Raw genomic sequence first — 20,735 nt, 5'->3', positions numbered from 1 at the left:
ATGAATGTGTGAAGCTTAGCTATTTCAAATAACAGCATGAGTATATATACACCTAATCGGGTATACGGAATAGATTTCTTTCTTTATTATCATTTTTCTTTTTTAATGTGATTTTTTTGATAATTTTCGCAAAAACTTGTCGAAATGAGTTGAAACGATAATTGGGAAGAGAATATTTACGCAAGCCGTGTCGATTACATTATCTTTCCTCGATACACCTGAAAGATTCTTTTATATAAACAATTTTGTTTCTTTGCGAAACACGGAAATCCTCGGTGTATAGGAATGCGATGATTTTGAGGAGGACGTAGTCCTCGTGTTGGATGAGGTTAACATCGAAATGCAAGGGAACTATGTAAGGAAAGAAAATTTTGTAACGCGTCTCCTTTTTTTCTTTTCCACTCGTCTTTACTTCTTCATGCATGCTTTTTATCTTATCGAAAGTATTCGACTAAAGGTACACGTAGATAAAGTGATATTTTTCTATAAAATCAACCTCGTTCCACGTTAAGGTTCAATGCATGTATGAAGAAGTTACTTAGAAAACAACCCTTTCTTCTTTCTTTTTTTTTTTTTTTGCCATTCCTCTAGTATCATTTTGACAATCAATTTTAATGTAGCTAGTCGTAGTTTATCAGTACCATGGTAAATTGTAATTTGTCCAACGAAAATGTAAAGAAAACCGTTGATTCGTGATGTATTCCCAAGGAAACTCATTTTGGTATCACATGCGACAAGTGTACGAGGTCGTGTCCGTTGAAGGATACGTTTGTTAATTTTTTGTACCGTTGTACCGTTGGACGCATTGAAACTTGGAGAATTTAGTGCTTGTTCCTTTAGGATGTGACAGGTCCAGGGGTGGGAGGCGGGGGTGGTAAAGGGGTGGGAACCACGTGGCCAGATACTGTGAAGCAATCAGGAGCTGGTGGTACATTGACACCTGCTGATAGGCACGGTTCTGTACAGGTGAGTGGACCTAGCGATCCTTGTGTCGTCCATTATCTGTCTACTCTTATCTATCCAAAGAAATCATTCTTTCTTTTCGTTGCCACGTGTTCTGTCTGTAAATTCCATTTGGTCGAAATCAAAATTCCATATGTTTATAAATATTAATAGAAAACAATTTTTTTTAATTACATTACTGGCCAATAGTTATAAATCATTAATTGGAAAATTCAATTAAAAAAAAAGAAAAAATAATAGGATTTAAAATAAAAAATCAGAAGATTTTCAAAGTAAATATTACAATGAATCCCTGCCCGTTTTACCTACTCTCTCCCCTTGTTTTCCATTGTCTTAGCCCAGATGATGGCCAGACGCGTCAGCAAGTAAACTGTTCGCTCTATTTCTAGACAAAGCATCAACGGATTATATGGTCAGTTCGAAGTCGATGCGAATTGGTTTGTCGTAGCATGCGGACGTTTGTTTCGTTGATCGATTTATACCTCTAACTCTGTTACTTCACTAATTCCACCAAACCGTCACATAATCACGTTCTATCTATTCCCGGATTAAACCGCGCTTTATCCGAGCCTAGTAAAAGTATAACTTCATGCGTTGTGTTTTTAACTATAAGAGTAATTTGTTTAACCGTGAGTTGATTAGCCATTACCATGTTTTAAAGTTTCACTTCGTTTTTCTTATTAACAAATGCCTCGTGAATACAAAGTGCCGCTTGTCTCACGTAAATTATATCGTCTTATTGTTAGTCCTTTGTCAAGTAGAAACTTCTACACGTGTATATACAGGGTGTTCGATTTTTTAAGGGGGGTGATTCTAGGGATCGAAATAAGACGAAAATCGAGAAAACCTGAAACGCTATATCGCCTCTTTGTTTCCAGATTTTAGGCGCTTTTTACTCGAATTTTTAAACGTTAATTACTGGAAATCAAAGCCGCATACGCTATTTCGTCATTCTTGATTTTCATCCCTAGAATCATCCCTTAAAAAATCTTCCACCTGTTGTCGAACACCCTGTATATAAATATATAGTTTAGTAGAACGATTGTACATGTAAATATCTTAATTTTACGGTATACAGAATTCCATCGATCGTTATACTTAATTTTCTTCTGATATAATTTCAAGTTTCATCGTTTACACGTTTGATTTAATTACTAATGATCGATCGTCTATTTAGGTGGTGTCTTCGACGAACGGAGAATTAGCCAACGATGATCCTACCGCAGGACACTCGAATACACCAATAACAGCGCCTCAGGAAGTGGACATGGTGGACGAAACCAAGTTAGTATTACAATCATTTTCATTTCTCTATCTAACTGGTAGATTCAAGTTTTCGTCTACACCTTGTATATGGTTTTTAACTCGTTAATATTTTAAACAGACGAAGGATATTGAAATAAGAAATAGAAGCTAACACCTTTCGTAAATAGTGCATGCATTAGAGATATGCATCGTAAACGAACGAGATTGTATGCACTAATGCGGTGGAAGATGAATAGTAACCGTCTAATCCAGGGGTGGGCTATTGTTTAAAATGATTGCCTTCATTAATTAATTTTGCATTTCAGAAAGGTATAAATTGTACCATAAAAATCAGTAAATATAAATTCAATAAAATAGTGGCAGCTTTATTCAATTTATTTAAATACAAGACGAATTCGGTCAAGGCGGATTTTTCTGACCGTCTTAGCAGGGCGCAATTTGTCCACCCCTGGTCTAATCGATCAAATAATCGTGTCACTGTTTCGATACAATTTCAAATTCATCGTTTATTTTCATGCATGATAATAGATGTTAAATATCCTGTCTATCCTCTTTCAGAAAGAAATGTTTGCTGACTAAAAAGCGTTGTAGTGGATGCGGAAAGACCCTACGTCGAAGTTTCTATCCTTCTACGTCCAATGCCGATCCTAGAACGATCCCTGAACTTGGTTTATTATTCCGACACAACTGGCCATTACGGAACTTCCTTTTATGCAACATAAAGACAAAATATAATGTTCGATAATCACCTGACTGTACACGTATCATTTTATAGAACCGTTCTTCCTTTCCCCCCGCCGTTAGATTGTATACTTTGATCAGTATTAGATAATTTGGAAATTATAAATCCTTAAGAGGAGCGTACGATCTTCGAAATTTTCTCTACATTTAAAATTTGTAAATTTTGATAATTCTGAGCGCGGACCTCATAGAAGTTCACGGTTGAAATGATCGTGCTCTCCTCGTTTAGAATTATTTTATAGAACCGTTCTTCCTTTTCCCCCGCCGTTAGATTGTATACTTTGATCAGTATTAGATAATTTGGAAATTATAAATCCTTAAGAGGAGCGTACGATCTTCGAAATTTTATCTACATTTAAAATTTGTAAATTTTGATAATTCTGAGCGCGGACCTCATAGAAGTTCACGGTTGAAATGATCGTGCTCTCCTCGTTTAGAATTATTTTATAGAACCGTTCTTCCTTTTCCCCCGCCGTTAGATTGTATACTTTGATCAGTATTAGATAATTTGGAAATTATAAATCCTTAAGAGGAGCGTACGATCTTCGAAATTTTATCTACATTTAAAATTTGTAAATTTTGATAATTCTGAGCGCGGACCTCATAGAAGTTCACGGTTGAAATGATCGTGCTCTCCTCGTTTAGAATTATTTTATAGAACCGTTCTTCCTTTTCCCCCGCCGTTAGATTGTATACTTTGATCAGTATTAGATAATTTAGAAATTATAAATCCTTAAGAGGAGCGTACGATCTTCGAAATTTTATCTACATTTAAAATTTGTAAATTTTGATAATTCTGAGCGCGGACCTCATAGAAGTTCGCTGTTGAAAAGATCGTGCTCTCCTCGTTTAGAATTATTTTCTGTCAATCACGTTTCTTCATGTCCTGGATGATAAAACGTTGTTACTATGAGAGATTTGGATGGAGAAAGCAAGCTCTCTCGATTTTGTCGCCGCTTTGGAATGTTTTGTCGTGGTTTGCATGTTGGTGTCATAGAATAAGGCGATGAAAAAGAAGACGACTCTAAGTCCTATTAGTGTTTGCTTTATTTGCAGATGCTGTTGCTTCTTCAAACGGAAGAAGAAGAAAAGTGGAAGACAAAAGTGACTGTCTGTTATCGTCGATCTTAGGGGGGCAGTACAGTGTGCGTGTAATAGTACATGTGATGTTGGGAAACGTGTCGCGGCAGTGCGAATCGGTGGAATAGAAGATGATAAGGTGGACACAGAAGCTGCAGACGATCCGGAAAGGGGGCCCGTTACTTTGCTACGTGCCGGAAGTCGGCCCGCTTCTCAGGATTCGGTGGTGAACACCATCGTCGCAATGTCGTCGTGCCGTCGACCTTATCAAATGAAACAACAACCAGACAGCCATCGTTATTACTGCTACTACTATTGCTATTATTCTCATTATTATTATTATTACGATTATTATTATTATTATCATCAGGATTAACTTTGCTCTTCTTCTTTTTCCTCTTGATTATTATTATTATTATCATTACTACTAAGATTATCCTCTATTATTATTCTTATCATTATTATTTTATTATTCTTATTATTATTAGGATCGTACGATTTATCATTGTCATTACGTGTACGATAATCGCTTAATGGTTAAACATCGTTGTCAATGTCGATGTTACCGATTGTAAAACACTGTAAACCTGTCACTGCTGATCGGATTGTTTAGCGGCCGGGAAATCGGTTCCACCTACGTGTGTAAGAATTAGAAGAAGGAATTGACGTGCCGATGGTGAAAGAACGTGTTTGTGCCTACGACTCTCTCTCATCTTGTACCACACACTATGGCGGTCTTGAAACAACGCCGTTGTTAGTTCGTTGTTACATGTATTACGATGCGTGTATTAAATCGTAAATCAATCCAAGCTGAGATCTCATTTTACAAAATAAAAGAAAAATATATCAAACTCTCCCGGATTAACGAACGTACCGTGTTCCCGCTTGTATCGAAGTTTAAACGTAAACAGAATTTTTCAAGTCCGATCGACTGGAAAGGCATGAAACCGAAATGATAAACACGTTTAATTTAAGATCGTTTTAGTATTCTTGATTCTTTTTCCTCAACGATCACGAGTCCATAATTTAGACTTTCTTAGAATGTTCTTTTCCTCCCAAAGAGTGTATCAATTGTTCAAACGAATGGTTCTTTTTTTTTTTTTTTATAGAATTTATAACAGTATTAAAGCTTTTTTCATTAGATAGCTGCGTACATCGCGCTGTAATCACGCTCACCGTATTTTAGTTAATTCCTCGTCTTCTTTTTTTAAACTAATTTTATTTTTAACAACGATTTCTTATGCCCACACTGCCTATCGTTGTTCTACGTAAGCACAGAATTATATACGAAACTTGACTGTACGTAATATATCCGAGAGCTATTTTACTGCGAAGCTACTTTACATTTTCGTTGATCATGTATCATTTAACGAGCTTCATCGAAGCGGCTGTACGAGTCTTTTAAGAAGAGAATCGATATTTCGGTTTCATGCCTTCCGTGCAATTACCTTGTAATAAAAAAAAACGAGTTACACGTCGCAGAAATATTTGAAATCACATTTTATATAACATATCGAAACGAGGAAGCAAAAAAAGAAGAATTAATGTCCGTAGATCGTATTATCTACTCGTGAAAAATTGAATAGAACTTAGATCAACAATTGTATACTGTAATTGATACAGTTGATCCGTGTTCTACCAGAAAACGCGATGATTCAAAATCATTTCTTGAATCAACCGTCTATTGCAGAGGAATTTCTTTTTTTATCCTTGGAACACGCGTGTTAACACATTTAGATGAAATTATATTAGAAATGTAACGAAATGAGAACCAAAGTATGCCTGTAATTGAATATATTTACGTCAATATAGGTTTTTGATTTTAAAATTCAATCATTTTACCATCCGCGTTATAAACAACAGAATTTCCTTCGAATGTTAATTACTGATTGCTAAAACAGAGAAAGATGAACTTTGCGAAGTGTTACACAAAAATTCCTATGGGTGATTCTCAAAAAAGCACTCTAGCAATGAAGAGATACTTAACGCGAAATTGAAGAAGAAGAAGAAGAAGAAGAAGAAGAAGAAGAAAAAGGAGAAGAAGAAAAGGATCTTTGTCAGCCCTGCCGATTAAACGAACAAGAAAAAAAATTATCAATCCTACGAAGTTTTGTTACAAATTTCCAACGATCTCTGTCAAAACTATAACTGTTAGAAATCTTTCGATAAATGTTTTTTTTTTTTTCTTAATACTCGAACGAAATCTGTCGCATATTCAAGGACTCGCAATTGTTCGTTTATTTGCAGACTGATAAATAACAAACTGATCGAAGCACGCGTTAATATGAAATTCATTACATCTCGAAGTTAGAATAATCCCTGATGGTACATACGTGTTTAGAACATAAAACGATATAGAATTTATTATGATAACTATAACGCGTTGTCACAAAACGTCCTTTTATTCTTTGCTAATCGTTTATTATCGAGAACATGGATATACAGAGAGATAGCTTTTCTAATAAAAAAAAAAGAATGACAAAAAAAAAAAATAAATCATGTTCATATCTACAAATATTACCGATAACGTTATACTACACACATAGATGTACAAAGAAGTAAAAATGGTTATTATTCGAAAGTAAACACATGTATCGCCATAAGTATATCAGTAGATGCAGCCGTAAATGTACTGTCGTTAACTGATAAAGGAAATAACGATAATGAAAGTTGAAACTGTTACGCTAATATCTTTATGTCTTGTTAGATCGCCGTTGACTGATAAATGAGAACAAAAAGAAAAAGAATGAGCGAAAGAGATTAGAGGTAATAATTGATGTGTACAGTTTTTTCGTCGTAGAATAAAATCTCGTCCACTTGAAGAGAGAGAGTGACCACGAATTTGTAACAAAACGAACAATTAGTAATCAAGAAAATTAAAGAAACAAAAAAATCCGTTTAATCGGCTAGTCGGCACAGATGTTATTCTTCTTGCAAAAATACACATATTAACTTTTTGCAATCAGAAAAGTTTAATTATCAACGCGATACGATCTGATCGATCGTGTTACGTCCGTCATCATTACTTTTTATTACGGTACAGAAATTTAAGGGGAATACATTTTATGAAATTTTTATAGTAAAATTTCAGCGAACGCGTGTTAGTTAATTTTCGACCAAAACGATTAACGCGTTGATTACCATTGTAAATATTAACTTTCGTACGGCGGATTAGGTTTTCTAAATTTTCTAAACTTTAGTCTTTATTTTTCAATATACGAATCTGTTTCGTATTAAAATTTCCTTTGAATTGTAATTGATTCAGCTCCGCTGTTCGAAGGTTCATTATTAATTTTTTATTATAACGCTTCGGTTTGCTGTTTCGAATTGCTAGTGTAATTTTAGTGGTATTCTTTTAATTGAACAGCCGTGGCAATCGACGCGTTAAAGAGACGTTGTAGGCGAAAGAATGTAATTCGTGAAAGTAGAGGGCGAGCCTTAAATTCGTCGTGTTCGATGGTCCGAACTTGTGCTAATTACTCTGGCGAACGATTTCGTACCCCGCTACCGAACCATACCGATACGCACCCTGTTAATGTATCCGTACACGTTGTATCCGATAATTAAATGGTCGACGATTACGAGGAAAATGAAAAAGAAAAATGATGAATCGATGTACTTAGAGAGAGCGTATCACGAAGCGTTGCGGCATGCTTCTGCACACCTGATATCACGCTGTAACTAGCCGTCGGATGTCTTCAAGTAATACGCTTAAAAATCGAGATAAAAGCTGAACCATTAAACTCTCTGGATTTCCTCTCTCTCGTTGTATCTGTATCTTCCCACTGAACGCGAAAACCGGGAGCATTGTGTTCCTTTTTGTAAGCTTGCCAGAGCAACTGGTCGTCGAACAATCGTCGGACGTTCAGGTTTCTTGTACAGTGGCGGGGGGGAAAGAGCGAATGAAAATGCGACCAGTGTAGGAAAATGCGAATCGAGAGAAAGTGGAAGAAAGGCGAATCGAATGGGAGAATGAAAGAAATGTTATAGAGAGAACAATGGTCAGAGGGAAGGACGTTTATTCTTTAGTGTGGATTAGGGATGTGCGGCCCGACTAGTCGGGTTGGTTCGGAAAACATCGGGCGGGCTCGGGCGGGCGTACGATACATGCGTATAGTCGAATAGCCCGACTATTTCGGGTTCAGTCGGGTACAGTCGGGCAGATTTGGACGTGCTCCCAAATTATCTTATTCCAAAATTCGATATAAAACAGATTTTGCACATGCTTATTGCAAGTATTAACAAGTACATGAGAGTTGGACCGCGGGACGCGGCCAGCGGGAGCTCGTCCGAATCAACTCGATGGTACCCGACCGAACCCGACTGCACGCGTGTATCGGACGCCCGAACCCGCCCGATTTTTTCCGAGTCCGCCCGAGTCCGTAATATCGGGTATCCGCGCATCCCTATTGTGGATGTTTTCGCGTCCAGAGAGAGAGAGAGAACGAGCCTTGGTGTTATTCCAATACTTAAACTAATGTTTCTTGTGTTGTCGACGGTGCCGTCTGTATGATCTCTTGATAGAATACGAAACGTACATGCATTCAAATTCCATGATTACCGTCTGCAGGTTGCGACGAAAGCCCTGGTACAAGCTGTACTTACTTGTATCACGTTTCCGCCACATCCTGTTCATTAGTTAACAAATTTCAGATTTGAAAGATAGTATTTGTGTAAGGGGGAAACACCTGTGAAAATGTAAGAATGATTGTATGTATGTGGTGAGGAGGGGGGGGGAGTCTTGTGAAAAGGAAAGACTCCATATTTATGAAGCTACCCTGCCACGAGTCGTTGGCATGATTATGCTGCAACTATGTTGCAATTTAGCTTGTAGTTTTTTTTTAGTCGACTTTTCATGCGTCACCAGTTTTTAAATACAACACGACTGACTGCTGGTTAAGTATGGTTGTGAGCGAACAAGAAAAAAAAAGAAACATTTTTCTGTCCGACCTAGGATGAGATATCTTTTTTTTTTTTTTGGAATCCTTTATTTTATTTTTCTTTGTTCTTGTACTCGTTGCACGGGATGGCTGTTATCCTCGTCCGAATGACGAAACGATCCCATTATTGACGATGAAACGACGAGTTCGAATGCGATTATTTGTATATTTGTAAATTGGTGCGAACAGATCGGACCAAGATCACCGTGTGTACGTGTCTTTCATTTCCTCGCTTTGAGTAAGTTGCAATACAAAATGGCGGATTATTCGCGAAGGATGCGACACGCGAATACGTCGTGTCGTGACTCGAATTGATCGCAAAACGATGCATAGATGATACGTGATACCTTTTTATGATTTTCTGTACCGATATTTTCTTTTTTAATCGTTTCTTTCGTCACTCTCACGTATCACCTGTGAAGTTTTGGGATCTCTTCCAAGTCGTTCCATTGTATCTCCAACTCGTTGTCTTTCGTTGTGAAGCAACTAAACGTCGAATAATACATTTTTATTTTTTCTTTCTCTAAATGTTCGCTTCGAAACGATTAGCGACGTTTAATTTAAATGAAATTGCATTGAAAACCGTGTAACCGATGTGTCGTGCTTTCATTATTATACCGATGTTTTCTCATCCGCGACACCGCAAACGTGATTTAGATAATGTATTGCCTTTTAGCGTTTTAACTATTATAGTTTTTTTTTTTTTTCTAGCGTGTATCCGTTGCTAAAGGATTATGTAGCTTGTGTTCAATGATTATTTTGCCACTTGTATGGAATTGGCAGCTCATGTGCATTACAGAAAAAAAAAATAGTGTGAACCATGTAATAATGAGTGTGTGAGATTGATGCTGTTATAGAAATTTTGAGATGTTTATCGATATAGCGAGGAGGAGACCGATGTGCTATCAGACGAAACAGAAAGAAATCGAGTGCGTCGATTAATTTTGTAAATAGAAGTTTATTGGAATGGATAGATTGTACGCTAACGATGGACACGAGAGAAAAGTTAATGAGAATTGTGAAATGTTGGGTATCGAGGAGATGTATCAGCTTCAAATTATATAAACATTATACATATTATATATGTGTATATATATATACATGAACTATATCAGTAATGGCGATTAATGACATTAATAAGCTGTATTATTATGGTAATTAATAACTGTCAGACGATGGACAGTGACCCGACTAATTTTATTACCACGTAATCTTAATAATGTCAGCGAAACGTGGATGTGTTCTTTGCGACGAAATCGGACGAAGAAGCATGAAAATCGTAATTATTCCATTTGCTAATTTATAGAGACAATTTAAAGATATCGAATATGCTTCGAAGTGTTTTTTGTCCATTTCGTAACATGTCTGTACTCGGAAGATACACTCACACATACATATATATACATACATACACGAGAAGAAAAACGGATGTCCGAAGTTTTTTGCGAGGATATTCTACATGAATGAAATGAAATTGTTCACTTTTAACGTGCTTTTTGTTATAATATTAGTGGATTCGTTTTCTTTCCACTTATGAAACCAACAACATATTAAAGACGAAAAAAAGAAAAGAAATAAGAAATTAATGTACATAAGAATTAAATTGTTTGAGTACTATTTCCGATTGATTCTGTATTTACGCCAGTAAGCGTAAGAAAGGTGGAGAGCGGTTTACATCCTAATGTTGAAAATACACGAGACTGAAAGACGTACTGGACCATAAAAAATTTCAAATGTTACATTCACAAATGATGGAGTATAATTTATGAAAGTGAAACAAGTTTTTCATTAGTCTTGTCGACAAATGTGCACCACTCTCCCCTGCATTTTTATCGTACTTGTAAGCTGTGATCGAAATCCTATCTTTCAACTCATAATCATTGGCTTATAAACTGTTATTTATCAATTAATATACATATAAAACCGTCTGATAAAGTCGCTTTAATAGAATTGAAAAAAAAAAAAAAAAAGACATTGATATTGCGCGAAATTTTTCCCTGTAAATATGTGTTGTGTCTGCACACTTAGAAAAACAAGAAAAGAGTTCTTATTGAATATCATGGATGTTTTCTTTTTTGATTTATGTAATTGTTTTTCCTTCTTTTTTTCTTTACACGTTATTGTAATAAAGAATTGCATTCAGAGCTTCAAGTTAAATTAATGCAGTAAATCGAAGGGGTACAAAATATAAGGTAGAGATTTAAATATACATTTCTTATAGCAAAGTAATTATATTTCATGTTTTCTTTTTAAATATATCAACAATAACTTCAATCCTCTATTGCTGTACTTTCGGGTTCTATATTTCTTTCAGCCATTTTTAAAATTGTATCAATATTAATTAATTCCCTATGTTTTTCTAGCATTTCTACTAAAAATATATGATCGTGTAACATGTAATAGGCAGCACCAATGAAATCCACAATCAATTTCTTCATGATATTTATATTTTTTAAAGCCTTCATTGTTTTAGCTTTATTTCTGAAAAATGAAAAGAGAAATTAATTAAAAATATCATTAATTGCTAATAATTGATTAATTATTAATATCATTAATACAATGCCATATGAGGATTTGTTTCTTGTAATTTTTTGTTGCAAATTTCCTCTTGCTCCTTTAAAAACCTTTTATATTTAATTAATACATATCTACATTTGACTTTTAAATCAATTTGTTTATTTCTTGCTTCATCTATATCCTTTAGCAGTGACAATGCAATATCATTAATGGAAAATATTTTATGCATACAGGCATAAATTTTTCTGAAACAGAATACTGAAATTACTAAGCGTTATACTCTACAGACTTATATTTTAGATTTTATTCTTTCTTACTCTTCCATATTAGGATCTCCTTGTTTGCCTGCTAAGATATCTCGAATAGTAAAGGAATGAAAACATAGTTTAGTTTTCATACTGTTTAAGAAAACATATGATGTAGCATCATTCAATTCTGTTATCGTATCTGCTATATTATCCTCTGATTCATTGGTTTCTGAAATAATATCAAATGAATTTCATACAAACAAACTCTTTCTTCGGATAAATATTTATATAACATACGAAATTCACTTTGTGTTTTAAGCATTAATAACCTGGCATTTAAGGCCTTTAAGGTTTTTCGTGTCTCTCTAATCCTTTCTTCGATCGGTTTGAAATCATTCAAGGAAACCGCGCCAATAGGGAAATTAGAGATACTTTTGCTCAAACTTACAACAGCTTTCTCTAAGTTATCAAATCCTAACATGTTGTATGATTTTCTTTTTCTTCTGTATTAAAATTTATATTATGGTACCGGGAAGGAAGTTATATACAGCCAGTATATATTTGAGCAGCGTCAAGGAAACTCCTTTCTTTTATACAAACTGTCACTCTTATTTAAATGAACCATGTTACGGAGTTTTGTAAACAACACTGTTAGCACCCCCTACCGATGACATGCCGTGGTTCTCAAAGAATCGTAAATTTGTGCCTTGAAAAAGAACGATATCATCTTGGGGTGTTAGGGACCCCAAAGCACCAGCGATACTGCATCCCGACAATCTGGCATACGGGGTACCAGGAACCCCGAGGCACCGGCGACACTGCAAACCGACAATCATCTTGGGGTGTTCGGGACCCCGAGGCACCGGCGACACTGCAAACCGACAATCATCTTGGGGTGTTCGGGACCCCGCGATACCGTCGATGCTACATACCGACATGTCATCTTGGGGTATTCGGGACCCCAAAGCACCAGCAACGCTGCATACCGACAATCTGGCATCCGGGGTATCAGGGACCCCGAAACGAAGTTAACTACATTCAATAACTAAAGAGGTAGAATATCATCTTGGGGTATTCGGGACCCCGAGGGACCGACGACACTGCATACTGATATATCATCTTGGGGTATTCGGGACCCCAAAGCACCAGCGATACTGCATAGCGACAATCTGGCATCAGGGGTATCAGGGACCCCGAAACGAAGTTAACTACATTCAATAACTAAAGTGGTAGAATATCATCTCGGGGTATTCGGGACCCCGATGGACCAACGACACTGCATACTGATATATCATCTTGGGGTATTCGGGACCCCAAAGCACCAGCGATACTGCATACCGACAATCTGGCATCAGGGGTATCAGGGACCCCGAGGAACCGACGACATTGCATACCGACATATCATCTTGGGGTATTCAGGACCCCGAGGCACCAACGACGACACTGTATACTGACATATCATTTTGGGGTATTCGGGACCCCGAGGCACCGGCGACACTGTATACTAACATTATGCCATCCGGGGTGTCAGGGACCCCGAAACGAAGTTAAGTACATTCAATAACTAAAATGGTAGAATAATTTAAGTCAATTAAATAAATAGCTGAGAACAGACATTACGAGCATTAAATAAATAACTCAGAAATAAAATTGGGTAAATAAAATAATAACTCAGTTGCTTTTTTCAAATGATTTATTTACCAAAGTGCATGAAGTGAATACAAGTTTGTCAAACAATTACAATAATAATTGCTCAGTTTAACAAGAAACCTACTATAATTTAATTAATATAGTTCACTCACAGACATGTTACCGCGTTATTAAAAGGAAGGATTTGCTGTATTTATCTTCTTAGCTTATTGAATAAACTTATTAGGAACATGAACGTGTTGATTCTATTACATCTGTGTGCCTTGCCTATTACTTTATCCTTTTATTTATTATTTTACCCCTATTTTCGGGCCCCGCGTGGACCGCCCTCTCAAATCATTTATTATTTTATCCCTCTTCATGGGCCTCGGCTCAACCTTCGCAGTTATTTATTATGTTTTTGTCTTTAAGGGCCTCACGAGGCCCAACCCTTTATCACTGCATCCCCTACATGTCTGCATCCTTAACATCCCTGTATCCCTTATATCACTACATTACCTATATTCCTGCATCCCTTACATCTCTCTACCCTTTATATCTCTGTATCCCTTACATCTCTGTACCCTTTATATCTCTGTATCCCTTACACTCCTGAATTCTCCCTGCATCTCTTGTATCCTTTCAACCCTTATGATAACTATATAAATAATATACTTATGGCCACTGGTTCGAGTAAAGGTAAGTAAAGGTGAGTAAAGGTAAGTAAAGGTAAGTAAAGGTAAGTAAAGGAAAGTAAAGTCTCGTGAAAAATAATTTTAAATTTAAATTTTTGCAAAATTTAGTTCCCTTTTCTGCCGCCAGAAGGCGCTGATTCGAGGTCGAGAATTTAGTTCACATTTTTGCCGCTAGAGGGCCAAAATTGTTGCATGCTTTAGTTCCTTTTTCTGTTCCCAGAGGGCGCTGGTTCGAGGCCGAGAATTTAGTTCACCTTTTTGCCGCTAGAGGGCCAAAATTGTTGCATGCTTTAGTTCCTTTTTCTGTTCTCAGAGGGCGCTGATTCGAGGTCGAAAATTTAGTTCGCATTTTTGCCGCTAGGGGGCCAAAATGTTTGCATGATTTAGTTCCTTTTTTTACCGCCAGGCGGCGCTATGATGGGATGCTTACAAAAGGATGCAAGGATGTAAAAGCATGCAGTGATGTGGTCAATGATTATATGCAATTAGAAACAAGCTTAATTTTTAAATAAATAATAGAAATGATGACATTTGCAGACTTAAACTTAAGCTCATGGCTTATTAATCAGTGTAATTTTATGGGTAAGAAGTAATTTTAAACGTTCATAAATAAACCAACAAATTTAAATACTGTTACTTATTTTAGGTTTAAAAAATCCAACGCCAATTCAGCAGAATTGTATTCCAAGAATTGTAGCAGGTGATGATTGCATTGGTTGCGCAAAAACTGGCAGTGGTAAAACGCTTGCCTTTGCACTTCCTATATTACAAAAATTATCTGAAGATCCCTATGGCATTTATGCACTCATTTTAACACCAACCAGAGAACTTGCTTTCCAAGTATGTAAAATAATATATTATAATGCACAGATACTTTATATTTGCCTAGCTAACAATAAATATTTATATTTATAGATTGCTGACCAATTTTCAGCAATAGGGAAATCTATTGGTTTAAAAAAATGTGTAATTGTCGGTGGTATGGATATGGTCATACAAGGTTTAGAGTTATCAAAACATCCACACATAGTTGTTGCAACTCCAGGAAGATTAGCTGATCATTTAACAAGTTGTGATACATTTACTCTAAAGAAAATAAAATTCTTAGTTTTAGATGAAGCTGATAGATTATTAGAAGGACATTTTGATGAGCAACTGAAAGTTATATTTGATGCATTACCTAAACAAAAGCAAATGCTTCTTTTTAGTGCAACAATGACTGATACCCTTGACAAAGTAAAAGATATAGTATCTAATAAGGTATTGTAAAATTTTATGAATGTTAACCAATTAAGACATAACAAGCTATCTTAAATGGTTTCACTAATTATTTTTAGGCTTTCATTTGGGAATCTGAAGATATATCTGGTGTGGCTACAGTAAAGGAACTTGATCAACGTTATGTGCTCTGTCCAAGTGATGTCCGTGATTCTTTTCTGGTAGAAGCAATCAAAACATTTAGAGTAACAAACAAAGATGGATCTATAATGATTTTTACAAACACCTGCAAGTAAAATGAAATGTGTAGTATTTGATAGATGGATGAATGTAATTTAAGCATGATCAGTAAGTTATCATTCTCTACCTTTTAGGAACTGTCAAGTACTGTCTATGATGTTAAATGATGTTGGATTTAAAAATGTGGCTCTGCATGCAATGATAAAACAAAAAGATCGTCTTGCAGCACTTACTCAGTTTAAGTCAAACCATATAAAAATTTTAATAGCTACAGATGTTGCGGCAAGAGGTTTAGATATCCCCACAGTTGAATTAGTTGTAAATCATATTATACCAAATGTACCGAAAGAGTACATTCACAGAGTTGGAAGAACAGCTAGAGCAGGTAAAGGAGGTATGGCAGTTACCCTAATAACACCATCTGATATTAAATTGCTACATGCTGTCGAGGATGCTATTGGAACAAAATTGACAGAATATAAAGTCAATGGTAATACATGTTTTTATGTTTGATTTTTCAATCAAGTAAAAAGTAAAAGCATATTCATAGCACATAACACATATTTTATAGATAAGGAGATAATTACAATCCTGACACAAATATCTGTTGCTAAACGAGAGGCGGAAATGAAATTAGACGAAACAGACTTTTATGAAAAGAGAATGATTAATAAACGTAAGAAGCTTATTCTTGAAGGCAAGGATCCTGATAAAATTGAAGAGATTTTAGAAAAGAAAAAACGTTACAAATCGAAAAAGAAAGACATTGATAAAAACGAATAAGTAAAATATAATTAGATCTTATTACTTTTGAAAGTGTACATATTACAAAGATTAATACCGTTTTGAACTATTTTTATAACTACATATTCATACTTATTATATAAAAGGCACGTATTTGTATCACATACTGTGCAATTCTGTACTCTATAAAGATTAAGATAATTGTAAATAAGAAATAAGTGTTGATGCATATAAATTTCTATTTTCTAAATATGAAATTTAAAAAATAAGTATAATTATAATTCATCCATATATCTTTTCGTATGAACACTTTAATTATCATGATTTTGAATTACTATATTTTTCATCATTGCACAGTTGTATTTTCATTTACAGCCAATAAAACACAGCCCAAAACAATTAAGTCAAAAGTTCTAATTAATTATTAATACCCATTTTGACGCTTGTTTATCTTGAAATTCATTTCTATAGAAATTAAATACGTATCAAATGATTATATATTTGATAAATATAATGCTATATTATAATATAATTGATTAGACATAATATATCACATTCATAGATGTGATCTCATTCTTTCTTCATTTTTAATTAAGTTTAATTTATTTAAAAAGGCATACAACTCAGCAACATATTCTTTTGGGTACTTTTGATAATGCCCAACATGTGGAGAGTTTTCAAATATTTTAACATAAGTCTGAAATGTATTTAGGTGAAAATAATAAATCAAAATCTTTGTTTTATATATAAATAAGGTCTTACCTTTACACCCAAAGTATCCCACGTATCGCGTACTCTCATGTTACTAGTTACCGAACCTACAGGGTCTGTATTACTCATGAGAAATAATGCTGGAGTATGTACCAAATTTGTATGAAATAATTGACTAGAACGTATATAATATTGAGTAGATTGCTTGTAAAATGTTTTTAAATGATACCTGTAAATTATTTTAATATACATGTATTTAAAAGGATTATAATTTTGAAATATATATATTGCAGTAGAAGACAAGCTTACTCCATATATTTTTGTAGCATATTTTGTAACATCTCGTTTTTTGGAAATAATGCTCGTGGTGTGCCTATTGACAGTTCAGATACATCAGCCACGCTATCCCATACTTGACCAACAATTCTATCAATTATATTACTATATTTCTCAGGGTCACTCTTTATTAAATCTAATACTTCTCCCCACATATATGCACCCACCGAAAATCCATGTAATAGTATTTGTTCATAATTTGTATGTTTTACTAAGAATTCTAATAGATCTGCAGCAACTAGCTAAAAGAGAAGTTTGCCAAATTAAATCATAATAAACTTGATAGTTAATAGTTTTTATTTTCTGTACTTACCCTGGACCCTTTCGTAGGCCACATTAGTTGCCAAGGAGTAATTGATATTACTACAATATCAAAACCTTGTTCCTTGTATAAATTCATGTATTTCATAACATGTCTACGTTTTGATAATAACCAGCTAAGTAAAATTAACAGTGGTCTATTTTTCACATTATTATATTGCTGAATTATTCCATTGTGATTTTTAATTCGCTTATCTTGTACAATATGTTCAATATTCTTTGTTACGTGATAATTGGACACTTTACCCACCAGTAAAAATAGAGCCTAATCAGGAAAGATAACAACTATTAGAAAATGTAATGTTAGAAAGACAAAGTGATAATATTATAAATTTACATTACCAAATCTTGTTTCGGCCTTAATAGCTGTGATTGTCCATAAGAAATTAGTGGTGCTCTTGCAAGGGTAGACAGCAAAATTCTCCCAACAATCATTGTTTAAAGTAAATTTCTATGTTATATTTAAAGAATTTGTTGGGACTGATTGCTAGCAGTAATAATACAATACCGTCAAAGCTTTATATTATTAATACTTCAAATAGGTTAACAAAATATTGGTGCATTAAGTAAAAATAAGTACATGTACATATACATACTTGAACATAACAATATGTATAAATTATTACTACTTAGAAATTACGATTTACTTTAGTTCTTTGCATCTTGGTTATTAATGTTCCTTTACGTACATTTGGGACTGTGTGAAAGAATAAAGTACAACCTGATAGTTACTTAAAATCAATTGACCCTTCTAATGACATTTTTATCCGTTAATATACTAAATTGTCTTTCCCTCTCTAACAGCTCCCTGTCATTCGCTGTCATTCGCTTGTATACATATACACCAATGAACACATCCGCAAATAAGTTGCCAAGCGCGAATATCAAATTTCACTTACACGTTCACTTTTTATTTTTACATTATTTCAAAAGAACACACGGCAAATTACTCAAGAATCATTACATTTTGCAATATTTCGGTTACTTAATGCACACAAATTGTTAAAAATCAGTATAAATAGGAACTCTCGAATTTAACTGAGCAGGATGATATCTTTTATTAAAATAATATCAATGGTAAAAATAAATCAAAAAAAGGAATACAAGAATTCCTTATTATAAAGTTTTAAGTCACTGCTTAATTGTACCTTATTTCTATTATCAGTAAACACAAATACGAATATAATTAGATTGTATAAATTATTGTTATCAGTTACACGACATTTTAATGTATGTGCAATAAATTGTAGTTCAAACTTAATTCTATTCGTATATGGCTGGCTGACGTTATCAAGAGATAAAAAAAAAACTTACAGCCGCTTAATGATTGAGTGTTCCGCTAGCTACTGTAGCACACTGAATTACATATACATCTTCTCTTACGATAAACGGACTGATCTTTGAACGATTCATTTCACGCACATAATCCTCTATGAATTTGCATGTTATCAATATAAATGTATACAACTATGTTGCAAAATATTTGCATTTCATGAATATGAAGTTCATTTTTTACGTAACAAAATGTACTGACATTTTCGTTTGCTATATCGCTAAATATTTTTAAACTTAAAACAGACCAAAAGTTTTTTATTCTTGATAATTACCTATATCTTTTTGATAAATAAAATTTTACATTCTTTTTTTTACATTATAATTATATAATTCTATGAAAAAGAAATTAATTTCACTGTATTAGTATTAACATAATCATTGAATCTCTTTTCCATATATAGTAAAGTTTATTAATAATGAATCAATTACAGTGTCATAGGGGAAAAATTACTTTTAAATATAATATTTTACAACAGCTACTTGTAGAAGTTTACTACACGTTTTATTTAATACTTAAATGTTAATTTTATGGCTTCTAAATTATATTGGGTACAATGTCTAAAGAAATTTGCTATGATAGTTTGTGGCAAAATATAAATTACTAAATAATATGTACAACTAATAATCAACAGGTAAAAGTATTTATCCTAATGGAAGGACAAAAATATTACATTAATGCTTAACAAAAATTAATTTAGTTATTGCTTGTGTACAAATGATTAATTTTTGAACAATGTTGCTATTACAAAAATTTTCTTGTACAAAAATTATACATATTATGAAAAACCGAGTACAATATCTTTGATTTTACTATTTATTGCAGAAGAATATCATAAAGAATGTTTAAGCTTTTGCTGTGGTATTGTATTTTATTTACAATTATAGGCAACACTCATTCTGCATGCTGCTTATTTTTAGATGTATATGTCATGCTTCAAACGAAAATAGGTAAATCATATAAAATGTACGACTGAATAAATCATACACGTTACAAATTTTGATAAAATTTCATTACCACATACATCAATGTATATTATTACTAGTTGTATTATTATTTGAAATTTATCTGCTATAATGAAGTAATGTTCCTTTTATAAGGTATTATCGTTATTAATAATAATAAATTACTTAGTTTTATATTATATAAAACACATAGGATATAAATACATTTTATACTGTGTATTTATATTGCTAAATATGATAAAACATATCTTTCTTTAGTACCAGAGGAAGAAGAAAAGAAAATTGTGTATTGAAAAAAAATAAAGGGATTTGTTTCAAATATAAAATATGAATTATTTTATAATCAAAGTAAAGTTCAAATTTATTGAAAGTTGGAAAACAATATACTAAAATATATTGCTATCAGAGAAACAGTAAAACAAAATTAAATGGCATCATTGGTTCATGCCGTGTAATACCATTCTTTTCTTCTTCCATAATCTTATTTCTACATCGAATGCGCATATGTGCGCTTGTGTATATACGTACACGTATAATAGTTAGTTTGTATAAAACAAATTTTCATAATAAAACATGAATTTATAAATTAAATAAATTACAACATATGTAGAAGGACAATACATGTTCAGACTTATGAATGCTTGTTAAATTTTATAAAACTGATGGTATTATATAATTATCTTTACATATTCTTATGTAATCTATGAATGGTAAGCATTAGTTAAAAATTAACATACTTGTAGTGTAAAAATAAAAATGTCAACATATATGAAATCTTACTTATAGAT

The 20,735-nt window shown here is 33.7% G+C and overlaps 4 protein-coding genes across 16 annotated transcripts in view; 2 read left to right on the top strand and 2 right to left on the bottom strand.

Moving 5' to 3' along the window:
* The window catches only part of gish (casein kinase I gish), a 54,964-nt gene extending 45,269 nt beyond the window's left edge, over window positions 1-9,695 (top strand). For 3 of the 9 annotated variants that reach the window (XM_034315435.2, XM_034315429.2, XM_034315427.2), the window contains 3 exons: window positions 841-966; window positions 2,141-2,247; window positions 2,788-3,987. In XM_034315435.2, coding sequence (XP_034171326.1) covers window positions 841-966; window positions 2,141-2,247; window positions 2,788-2,974 — 420 coding nt within the window. In that variant the 3' untranslated portion in view covers window positions 2,975-3,987. Of the gene's footprint in view, window positions 1-840; window positions 967-2,140; window positions 2,248-2,787; window positions 3,988-4,008 lie in introns of those variants that run through there. The other 6 variants (XM_034315436.2, XM_034315430.2, XM_034315432.2 and 3 more) reach the window with 5 other exon arrangements.
* A 1,324-nt stretch (window positions 9,696-11,019) lies between these two features.
* Window positions 11,020-12,435, bottom strand: LOC117600270 (uncharacterized). 2 transcript variants are annotated; one of them, XM_034315445.2, is made up of 4 exons: window positions 12,062-12,435; window positions 11,825-11,984; window positions 11,549-11,752; window positions 11,020-11,471 (listed from the first exon to the last, which is right to left on the bottom strand). In XM_034315445.2, the coding sequence occupies exons 1-4, from the start codon at window positions 12,234-12,236 to the stop codon at window positions 11,261-11,263; spliced, it is 750 nt and encodes a 249-aa protein (XP_034171336.2). In that variant the 5' UTR covers window positions 12,237-12,435; the 3' UTR covers window positions 11,020-11,260. The 2 variants fall into 2 exon arrangements, with proteins under 2 accessions (XP_034171336.2, XP_034171335.2); XM_034315444.2 differs by having other exon boundaries at window positions 11,024-11,471; window positions 12,053-12,434.
* Window positions 12,436-14,503: 2,068 nt separating this feature from the next.
* On the top strand, window positions 14,504-16,473 carry Dbp45A (putative ATP-dependent RNA helicase Dbp45A). The gene is made up of 6 exons (XM_034315437.2): window positions 14,504-14,661; window positions 14,726-14,919; window positions 14,995-15,339; window positions 15,417-15,589; window positions 15,672-16,027; window positions 16,109-16,473. The coding sequence occupies exons 1-6, from the start codon at window positions 14,601-14,603 to the stop codon at window positions 16,318-16,320; spliced, it is 1,341 nt and encodes a 446-aa protein (XP_034171328.2). The 5' UTR covers window positions 14,504-14,600; the 3' UTR covers window positions 16,321-16,473.
* Window positions 16,474-16,572: 99 nt separating this feature from the next.
* Window positions 16,573-19,209, bottom strand: l(2)k09913 (transmembrane protein 53-like lethal (2) k09913). Of its 4 annotated transcripts, none has more exons than XM_034315442.2 (6): window positions 18,798-18,928; window positions 17,992-18,136; window positions 17,642-17,914; window positions 17,302-17,570; window positions 17,044-17,221; window positions 16,573-16,978 (listed from the first exon to the last, which is right to left on the bottom strand). In XM_034315442.2, the coding sequence occupies exons 2-6, from the start codon at window positions 18,082-18,084 to the stop codon at window positions 16,838-16,840; spliced, it is 954 nt and encodes a 317-aa protein (XP_034171333.2). In that variant the 5' UTR covers window positions 18,085-18,136; window positions 18,798-18,928; the 3' UTR covers window positions 16,573-16,837. The 4 variants fall into 4 exon arrangements, with proteins under 4 accessions (XP_034171333.2, XP_034171331.2, XP_034171332.2 ...); XM_034315440.2 differs by lacking the exon at window positions 18,798-18,928 and adding an exon at window positions 18,964-19,209 and having other exon boundaries at window positions 16,574-16,978; XM_034315441.2 differs by lacking the exon at window positions 18,798-18,928 and adding an exon at window positions 18,297-18,713 and having other exon boundaries at window positions 16,574-16,978.
* Window positions 19,210-20,735: the final 1,526 nt, after the last annotated feature.

Source organism: Osmia lignaria, chromosome 15, assembly GCF_051020975.1.
Source record: "Osmia lignaria lignaria isolate PbOS001 chromosome 15, iyOsmLign1, whole genome shotgun sequence".
Lineage (NCBI taxonomy): Eukaryota > Metazoa > Arthropoda > Insecta > Hymenoptera > Megachilidae > Osmia > Osmia lignaria.
Note: the sequence above shows the minus strand (reverse complement) of the source record. Positions and strands in the feature narration are given on the sequence as shown.

Bases quoted from the DNA above. Each gene is read 5' to 3' on its own strand.
- LOC117600270 (XM_034315444.2), bottom strand. From the start codon at position 12,236: ATGTTAGGATTTGATAACTTAGAGAAAGCTGTTGTAAGTTTGAGCAAA. The intron at 11,985-12,052 runs GTATGTTATATA...ATATTATTTCAG, and splicing joins TAAAACACAAAGTGAATTTC to AAACCAATGAATCAGAGGAT. The intron at 11,472-11,548 runs GTATTAATGATA...TTCATTTTTCAG, and splicing joins ACAAATCCTCATATGGCATT to AAATAAAGCTAAAACAATGA.
- Dbp45A (XM_034315437.2), top strand. From the start codon at position 14,601: ATGATGACATTTGCAGACTTAAACTTAAGCTCATGGCTTATTAATCAG. The intron at 14,920-14,994 runs GTATGTAAAATA...TTATATTTATAG, and splicing joins CCAGAGAACTTGCTTTCCAA to ATTGCTGACCAATTTTCAGC. The intron at 15,340-15,416 runs GTATTGTAAAAT...AATTATTTTTAG, and splicing joins AAGATATAGTATCTAATAAG to GCTTTCATTTGGGAATCTGA.